The 10,094-nt window shown below is 40.1% G+C and overlaps 1 protein-coding gene across 1 annotated transcript; it reads left to right on the top strand.

Annotated features, from left to right (window-relative positions):
• The first annotated feature begins 8,742 nt into the window (after positions 1-8,742).
• LOC100666769 (olfactory receptor 1A1-like) lies at positions 8,743-9,952 on the top strand. The gene has a single exon (XM_064270391.1). The coding sequence runs from the start codon at positions 8,888-8,890 to the stop codon at positions 9,881-9,883; it is 996 nt and encodes a 331-aa protein (XP_064126461.1). The 5' UTR covers positions 8,743-8,887; the 3' UTR covers positions 9,884-9,952.
• The last annotated feature ends 142 nt before the right edge of the window (positions 9,953-10,094 follow it).

The following is a 10,094-nucleotide window of genomic DNA, read 5'->3' as shown; positions in this document are numbered from 1 at the left end:
AACAGAACCAAAAGGGTGGTGTGACCTGAAACATAGCTGGAGGAAAATACAATTTAATAGGCATTTTTCAACATCTGCCATGTGCATAGTCTGATAGATTTGGGTGAGTTTATAAGAGGTAGTAAAATAATAATATTTACAAAACATATGTACCAGGCTCTATTTTAAGAACTTTTCAGGTATAACCAGGATAGAAGCATAACAAATTTATGAAAATGTTATTTATTATTGTTATTATTACAAAAATGCATTTAGTTAGTTTAGTTAAATAACTGTCCAAGGTCATACAGCCAGTAAGTGGCAGAGCCAAGATTCAAACCAGCCAGAACTCACATTTTCCACCATGGTCCTTTACAAAAAGGCAGCAACCTCTCTGGCACAGGATATAGTAAATCATAGGACAACGGTCATCAGTCAAGGTTGTTACAAAAGCTATAGGTACATGAATCTAAGAATCTAAAAACTTAGGATTCCTACTACCAGCATGCCGGCCAATGGAAAGTATAACTACCATCCTAACACTACTTGTGTGAACTCCTGAGCAAAGACGAACTATAATTCTTCTTCTTTGCCATATTGAACACCAGAAAGGATTTAGTTTGGCCCAGAAGAAAAGACCAAGAGCTCAATTGTACCATAGACCTTGTAGTCCAAAGTGATGCCTCCAGGATTGTGCTGAAACTCAGAGGAAAGGGATCCAAATTCCAAAAAAGATCCTAGAATAGCTCACCCCAGAGCTTGGACCCTGAACACAGACCCCCTTGAAAACTTTCTTCCTGATTCTTCCTCCTGGAAAAGAACTCAGAACAATTACTTTTGGGAGCTACTGTATCCCCTCAGGGCACAGTTGGAGGAGTGTGTAAATGGGTCTCAACAGTTACTCAGACTTTGACCTTAATGAAGACCTGGGGGAGATGTGTTTCAAGAGCCTTTATAACCTAGTGAATAATCCCAAATTGTCTCAGTGCTATGACCCGTGCTGCTTCTTGAGGAAGAAACTAGATGACTGATCTTCAGGGTCCATTCAGGACAGCTCCAGCCCCACAGGCCCTGTCCACCACTTCTGCTCCAAGGTTGGGAAACACAAAGCTCCTATTTCCATATCAGCCTGGCCCTGTCTTCTCCTCCTCAGGAACAGAGGACCAGGGACCCCCTCTTCAGACTGCCTACTAACCTTTTCTCCATCATGCTCCCAAAAAGCATTGTTGAAAGGAGCTAGATGACCTGGCTGGAAATTTCCCATTTATGGAAGGGTTGTGAAGGCCACAGGGCCAGGGCTCTTTGGGGAAGCATCAAGCTCAGCAAGAATCCTCAGGTAGGACTGTAGACATTGCAGAAGAGTCTTTACGACATCAAGGGATAGCTAGCTTTTAGCTAAGCACTTATGTGCCAGCAACTGCCTTCCATGCAGTATCTCTGTTGACCCTCCCAAACCCCCAAGAGGTGAGTAGAACTGTTATGTGTTTTATCAGATGAAGTAGAAAAAAATGGTGAAATGAATTGCATAAAGTAACAGAGAGAAGGAATGGCAAAGTTAGGGCTAGAATCCTGGCTTGACTCCACAACCCACGTTCTCAAAGAGGGAAGACATGGGGATAAGCACAAGGCAGAGACAAAGCACACGTGCTGTCCCCTTCTTTTCTCCCCTCTCAGAGCATTCTGCTTTCCCTCCTCCATGTACAATCCAGCATCAGCAACCACAATAATGGACCAAAGGGTACAGAAAACAGGGCCTTCGATTCTATATGGTAATTCTTCTCTGGCTCTTGGCTGTGAAAATGAGATCAGGAAGGAGTAGTTCTGATTTGGTTTTCTCAGACCTAAGCTGTATCTCCTGAAGTAACACTGTGAGTGTGTGTGTGTAGACACACATTTTTAGAATCAAATTGAAGTTGTCCTTGTACCAGATTGTCACTCCAAAATGTTGCCCTATTGATCAGTAATTTAGTTTTTATGTCCAAATTCCTGTATTGACATTAAACAAAAGATTTCATATCTGTATTACCTGAAAAGGCTAATGCAACCCATACCCACTGTATTAATTCTTAGTACCTAAACAATAAAGCACAAAGTTCTTGCTTTATCTCAAAACCCTCCACAATGTAACCCAACACTTCCCTTCCAGGCTGATTTCTTTCTACTCCCCTGCCTGTGCCCTCTGCTCCTGATAAAAATAGACAGTACATTCTTGCCTGAATTTATACTCCATTGTCTGAACCCTGACCTTTTGTTTTTCTCCATGATAAGGAAAGTGGACTTCATCTGATAGGTGATGGGTAGACAGAGAGTGATTTTAAACAGAGATATATCCACATTCGAATTTCATAGACATAATTTTGGGTCCAGTAAGCAGATAGATGTCTCTGTAAGGAAGCCTGGCTGAAAAAGGACAGAGATAAGAAATGGGTGGTAGCTAGAAAGGGTTACAAGATTCAGGAAGATTCATTTAACAACTAAACAGTTGCCTTCAAGTCTATTCCAACTCACAAAAACCCCAGGTGTTGCAGAGTAGACCTGTGCTTCAAAGGGTTTTCTGGGCTATGACCTTTTGGAAACAGATTGCCTGGACTTTCTTCCAAGTAGTCTCTGGTGGGTTCAAACCATCAACCTTTCGATTAGTAGCCAAGTGCTTAACCATTTGCACCTCCCAGAAGCTCCTCATTTAATAACTAAAGAGGCTATAATATGTTTACTGTTTAATGGGAAAGAGCCGGTGCCCAAGTAGCTAAAAGAATTGATGGAGCAGTATTGCTGAAGAAGCAGAAGGGAATAAGAACAAGAACGTATATATACGGGTATGAACTTCCATTTTGAGGATCAGGGCCGGGGAGGGGGGGAAAGAAAAGGATGGAATTATGTGTATGGAAATTATGTGTAGGGAAGAATATTGAGGAATTATCCCTTATGGGTTTAGTTATCTCAGTGAAGAGGGAAGCGACACCCAGGCATCTTTGAGATTTTTGATGTAGAGTGTTGCAGTGAGTTTTGAGGAGAGTGGCAAAGGTTTCACACGGACTACTGAAAAGAATGGGGAGAGGGAGGATTGCTGAAGAGTGCTGAGGGTCCAAATGGAATTGAGCATCATGAATTCTAGCTCTGAGTTTGTGTGATTTCTCCACTATGCTTCCGCTACCCAGGAATAAAAATAAAATAAAATAAAAACCTGTTGCCATTGAGTCGATTCCAACTCATAGCGACTCTATTGGACAAAGTAGAACTGCCACATTGGGTTTCCAAGGAGCGGCTGGTGAATTGGAACTGCCAACATTTTGGTTAGCAGCTGAACGGTTTAACAACTGTGCCACCAGGGCTCCTACCCAGGAAAAGAGAAGTGAAAATGCAGATTGTCTTAAGGTTGACATTTTATTGAGGGGCAAGTGACCATGGGCTGCAGGCAGGAAGGGATGAAAGTGCCACAACTGGGCTGACTACCCGACATGCAGTAAAGAGGGTAAGTGACTGCAGATCACCATCGGATCAAAGAAGCGGTATGCACAAAATAATGAGCTGGGAGGACCAGCACCTGACAATAACGGTAGCAAAAGATTGTTAAAATCTATCCCTACTTGCATCCACTATTTGCTTCCTCTAACCTGAATCTTTCTCCTTTAACATCCTTCTCTCTTAGCATGATAGCATGGCCCTTGGATCCCTCTTCCCAGTGTAACTAAACTGCTTATCCTCAGCCTCTTTGAAAGCAATACTCTATCTCCTACCTTCAGTGAAATATGAACTTGAGCCACCCAGCTCCATGGCCAAACCCTGAACCCAGTTATCACCCAACCCTATGAAATCTTTCTCTTAAATTAAGTTTGATGTTGTTAAAACATCCAGAGACATAACATAACAAAAATTCATCATCTAGATTTAACAAATGTTAATGGTCATATTTACAACAAGTCTTTTAAAAATAAATAGTACAGACACAGTTTCTTCTCCTCTAAAATCTCATTTCCCCTTCCCACCCTAGGGATAACCACTATTCTGGAGTTGGTAGTACACTCCCACTTAGGATTTATACTTTTATTACATTTCTGTGAATTATTTTATGTATTAACTTTTACAAAAATGGTGTGATATGGTATAGATTGTCCAAAAACTTGCTTTTTCCTATTATGTGCTTTTTAGTTATCCATATGAATTCATTTTAACTATTTTAAGAAAACACTACAATTTACTTATCCACTCCTCAATTGGTGGACCATTTCTAATCTTCTATATAATGGTGCACATCCTTGTGGATGTCTTCTTGAGCACATATGCTAGACTTTCTCTAAAGTATAATTTCCAAGCAAAATTGGTGGGTCACATGTGTATTAATGTCAGCTCTACTGGAGATTGCCTAGTTGTCTTCCAAAGTGGTTACACTAATTTAGAGTTCCGCTAGTGGAGCATATGAGCTCCCGTTTTTCCATTTCTCCCTAACACTTGAAATTGTCAGTTTTTCCACTTATTCCAAGATGAAGAATATTAAATTGAATTTTGAATCATTGTGCATTTCTCTGATCACTAACAAGGATGAGCACCTTTTCATTTGTTTATTGGCCATATGATATCCTCTTTCCTGACTTGCCTATTCAAGTCTCTTGCTCATTATTTCTAGTGGGATTTGGCCTTTTTTTTTTTATTAGTGTGTATGACTCTTATGTATTCTGAAGACTAATCCTTTATTGATTAACGTGATACATCTTTCCAGTCCAAGATTTTTCTTTTCCTTTTTTCTAATATGTCTTTTCCATACAAGCGCTTTCATTTCAATACTGACAAATTTTATAATATTTTTGTTTATCTTTTATGCACTTTGTACCTGGTTAAAGAAACCACTTCCTACACTGATACCATAAACGTATTATCTTTTATAAAATTTGTTCTAAAATGTTTGAAGTTTTGCTTTTTACAATTAATTCTTTAGGAATTATTGTTCAGTGTTTTTTTTTTTCAATATATATAGGTATCCAATTGCCCCAGCCTGCTTGACTAAATACTCCATCCTTTCCTCAAGTATTTCTAAACCAACTCATGTCATATTTTAATTTCTAATATGTGTCTGGGCTATTTCTAGGCCCTCAAATCTGTTGTTATGGTCTATTTGTCAGTCCCTACATCAGTGCTAGGAGCCCTGTGGCAAATTGGTTAAGCACTGGACAGCTAACCTAAAGGTGGGTGGTTTGAACCCACCATGGGAGAAAGATGTGGCAGTTGGCTTCCATAAAGATTTACATCCATATGGGACAGTTTGACTGTGTCTTATAGGGTCACTATGAGTCAGAATTAACTTGACAGTGATGGGTTTGGGGTTCTTTTATTTATACAAGTACTATTGCACTTTGATAACTGATAGGACAATTCCTCTCTCCTTAATCCTTTTCCTCAAATTCACTTAGCTCTTCTAGGCTGTCTGTTCTTCTATGGGAATTTTAGGATCAGTTTGTTAAATTCCATGTTTAAAAAAAACTGCTGTACTTTGACTGTGATTACATCAAATTATAGATTAATTAGAGAATAATTGACATTTTACCACTTGAACCTTTCCATCCATTAACGTTGCTAATCTCCCATTTATTTAGGTATTCATTTTTGTCTTTCAGTAAAGTTCTATAATTTTTTTCATACTGGTTATGGACGTCTTTTCTTAGAATTATGTGCAACCAAAACTCTTTGCTGTCGAGTCTATTTCAATTTATAAGGAACCTATAGGACAAAGTAGAACTGCTCCCATAGGGTTTCCAAGGCTGTAATCGTTACGCAAGCAGAAATCCACATCTTTCTCCCACTGAGAGGCTGGTGGGTTTCAACAGGTGAGCTTTTAGTTAGCAGCCAAAGTCTTAATCACTTCGGCCACAAGGTTTCCTTAGAATTACGTCTAAGCCATTGCGGTAGAGTCGATTCCTACTTATAGTGACCCTATAGGACAGAGTAGAACAGTCCTATAGAGTTTCCAAGATGTGGCTGGTGGATTCAAATGGCAGATTTCTGGGTTAGCAAAGGCTTAACTGCTGTGCCACTAGGGCCCCTAGAATTATGTCTAGAGCCTTTAAAATTGCTCTTGCTATTGTGAATAGAGGCCCCTGGGTGACACAAAGGATTTGCAGTCGACTGATACAAACGTTGGCAGTTTGAACCCATCCAGCAGTGGCATGAAAGATCGGCCTGAGAATCTGCTTCCAGTAAAGTGTACAGCCAAGAAAACCCTAAGTTACAGTTCTACTCTGTAACACCTGAGGTCGCTGTGAGTTGGAATTGACTCCATGGCAATGGGTCTGGCATTTTGGTTTTATTGTGAATGGTGGAGGGTCTTTAAAAATTATATTTTCTAAATTATTGCTACTTCTTTTCTGAACTCTTGCTATACTTAAGTATAGGACAGTATGGAACAGTACTGATTTCTAAAAAACATTTATTTGCATCCAACAATCTTCCTGAACTCTCTTAGATTATCTAGAGATTCTTTTGGATTTTTTTTTTCCAGACAACCATATTTTCTGTGACTTCTATCCACTTTGTTCTTTCCAATCCTTGTATGTCAGTATGTTCCCTAGTGCCCTTTTCACAAGCAGGGCAAAGCTTCAAGTGTTTCATGCACAGGGAGCAAGGGAAGCTCCCCTGATTCATGCGAATATGTGACCACATTTCTTGTACTGAAGCGGTATTAACATGCCAGATTTCAGCCCTTAGGGCCTAATTCCTGAATGATAACACTAAGGAACCCTTGTAGCATCAGCTATGGCTTACAGCTCTTGCTTTGATCTTTCTCTTTCTTTCTGATACCTAGGTATTCCCCTTTCTTTCTCTTAGATTTGGCTCTGTGGCTTTTTTTTTTTTTTTTACTTTGGAGCCCACTTGGCACACTGGTTAACAGCGCAGCTGCTAAGCAAAAGGGTGGCAGTTCAAATCCACCCGCCACTCATTGGAAACCCTATGGAGCAGTTCTATTCTGTCCTCTAAGGTCTTCTTGACAGCAAGAAGTTTTAAGTGTTTTAATACTAATGAGACCTATCAACATCAGTTTAGTCTTCCATGTTGCCAAGAGCTCCACCTCTGAAATCTTACACTCCCATACCATATGACCTAACCATAGTCTCTGAGCCCTCCAACTCTACTCAAACCTTCCAACCCTGAGATAGTATAATTCTGTGTGAAGGTGGAGAAAGGCATTTCTGGAGAAGAAACCAAAATTCTTTAGAAGCAGAGGTGAGAAAGCACATCAGATTTTGAGAAAGATAATTAGGTCTGCATCCCCTGTGCCTAGAATAGAGTTTATATGTACTGTCACTGAGAATTGGAGGTTGGATTACTTCTAGGTTGAATTAATTATTGAGAAGAGGCCTATTTATATTTAGAAAAACTAGTGAATTACTTAGGGTGGTGTGGTCTACGGTAACAAATAGAGAATTTCTAGTAGTAGGTGGAGAAAAAGAAACAGAGTTCATTCCACCAAGTGACTTCACGATCCCATTAAGCTCTATCCATTTGCATTCAGCTGGCAAAGGGGGAAAGAGAGTGTGGACAGGCCCAGAATTAAAACACACCAATAGATTGGCTAGAACTCAGTCACATGACTGCATCTCTCTACAAAGGAGGCTGGGAAATGTAATCTTGCTGAGTGCCCAGGAAAAAGAGAATAACAATGATTTGGGTGAGTAGCTAATAGTCTCTGCCATAATCCCTATGGTCTCAGAGTGGAGGATAGATCAAAGAGGAGGGAACATATAATCAAGCAGTTAAGAGAGCAATACAATATTTCAGGTAAAAAATGATGATGGCCTAAGCTAAAGCACTGAGACTATAATAGAAAAGTGGAGCTATGTAAAAATTATTTTAAATGATGAATCAACAAGATCAGATGTAGAGTGAAGGGGAAAGTGAGTGAACATGCCTGTGAGTACCTCACAGGTGTGGAACCCATGGAATAAAGCTGGACTAAACTCAAGTTATATTGAATACAAATTTATTGGTGTCAACAATGAAAAATACTCCACAATAATCTCTCTGGAGGATACAGAAATGAAAAAGATGCAGTGTTCCTCCTCAGAAAAGCTTGAGATTCTACTTAGGTTGAATGTGCAGAGTAAGGGGTTTGGTCAAACATGTTGGGGGGATGACTGAACATGGAAATACAAGAAAGAGAGGTCAAGTCTACAGAGAGAGCCTTCAGAGTCATTGGCAAAGTGATAGTTGAAGCCACGGTGGAGTGGGATGAGTCATCAAAAGAAATAATGAAGAAAGGGAGAATACCAAGAAGAAAAGCGTTGCAATAACATATAGTAAAGGGTTTGGAAAAGAGATAAAACCCATCAAATAGATGGCAAAAGGCAACTTTGAAAATTAGGCATATTGGGAGGGTGGAGAATTGACTGGGTTGGTTTTCCTCCTTGTGAGGAAATTATAATTCGCTGATACCAGTATAGACATCTGTCACCTCCTGGGCTCTGACTCACTCTGAGTTTGGTCAGTGGATCAGTTCCTAACTGTCCAAGGTAGTCCTTCTAATGACACATCCATTACACTGGAGTATGTTGTCTTAGATTCCAAAATGGTGTCCTTTCATTATCATGCATAATAAAATTAATGTGTAATTCTGACTTCTCCATTAAGTTGTAAGGACACTGAAGGCAGAGACTATGCCTCAAGTTACCTTCTTTTCTCCAACACAGTGCATTCTTAATAAGTACATGTTCAACAAATGGATTAATGAACTGTATTTTTCTCAGATTTGTGATTTTCCATGAGGCCTAACAGAGATTAGCAAATGGAGTGTCCGGAGGTACTGATAATCAGTCCCACTGAACAAAAGCAACTTTTATCCTCAAAATATTGGCTATCTCAGGATTTAGTAAATTTAGGGAGAGAGGTAACTGAACTTTGTAGTCAAAGGTGGTGAATAAGGATGATCATTAAAATAAATGCACACAGTAAATTCATTAATAATCTGGACTTTCCTACAGAAGGAGCCATGAAGGAAGAAAACCAGTCCTCTATCCTGGGTTTCATTCTCCTGGGAATTACCGATCAGCAGCAACAGGAAGATATCTTCTTCATCCTCTTCCTATTTATTTACCCCAGCACACTGATTGGAAATTTGCTCATCATCTTGGCCATTCATTCCGACATTCGCCTTCATAACCCCATGTACTTTTTCCTTGCCAATCTCTCCTTTGTTGACATGCTCTTCTCATCTGTAGCTGTCCCTAAGATGCTAGCAAACCATCTCTTGGGCAGCAAAGACATTTCCTTCAAAGGATGTCTAACACAGATGTATTTCATGGTTGCCTTGGCTGACACAGATAGCTATATCTTGGCTGTGATGGCATATGATCGTGCCATGGCCATCAGCCGCCCTCTTCATTATACAACAATTATCAGCCCAAGGTCCTGTGTCTTGCTTGTTGTTGGGTCTTGGGTGATTGCAAATGCCAATGCCCTCCTCCACACTGTGCTCACAGCTAGTCTGTCCTTGTGTGGGAACCGGGAAGTGGCCAACTTCTACTGTGACACTTCCTTTTTGCTCAAGTTATCCTGTTCTGATATCCACTTTAATGTGAAAATGATGTACCTGGGGATTGGTGTTTTCTGTGTGCCATTAATATGCATTATTATCTCCTATATTCGGGTCTTTTCTGTTGTTCTATGTGTTCCATCCAATAAGGGCATACTCAAAGCCTTCTCTACCTGTGGCTCCCACCTCACAGTTGTTTCTTTGTATTATGGGACAGTCATGGGCATGTATTTCCGTCCTCTGACCAGTTACAGCCTAAAGGATGCAGTGATAACTGTGATGTACACAGCAGTGACCCCAATGTTAAATCCTTTCATCTACAGTCTGAGAAATCGGGACATGAAGGCTGCCTTAGGGAAACTCCTCGGCAAGAGAATTTCCTCATAACCAACTTGAGGTCACATATTGGGAAGGGCAGCCACCATTAAGCATGCACATAAGAGTCCAGCCCCAATGTCACCCACCTTCAAGAAGGTATCATTGATATTTCCAGCCAGAAAATTCCTTTTCTCAAACTCTGGTAATAGTTTGAAGAGACATCTTTCTGACACTTTGTACACATTGTTGCTCTTTGGCCAGAATGGCAGTACAAAAATAT

Source organism: Loxodonta africana, chromosome 18 (genome assembly GCF_030014295.1).
Source record: "Loxodonta africana isolate mLoxAfr1 chromosome 18, mLoxAfr1.hap2, whole genome shotgun sequence".
NCBI lineage: Eukaryota > Metazoa > Chordata > Mammalia > Proboscidea > Elephantidae > Loxodonta > Loxodonta africana.
This window is presented reverse-complemented; position numbering and strand designations above follow the sequence as displayed.

What these genes read in the sequence shown, in the direction of transcription:
- LOC100666769 (XM_064270391.1), top strand. Translation starts at nt 8,888, where the DNA reads ATGATCATTAAAATAAATGCACACAGTAAATTCATTAATAATCTGGAC.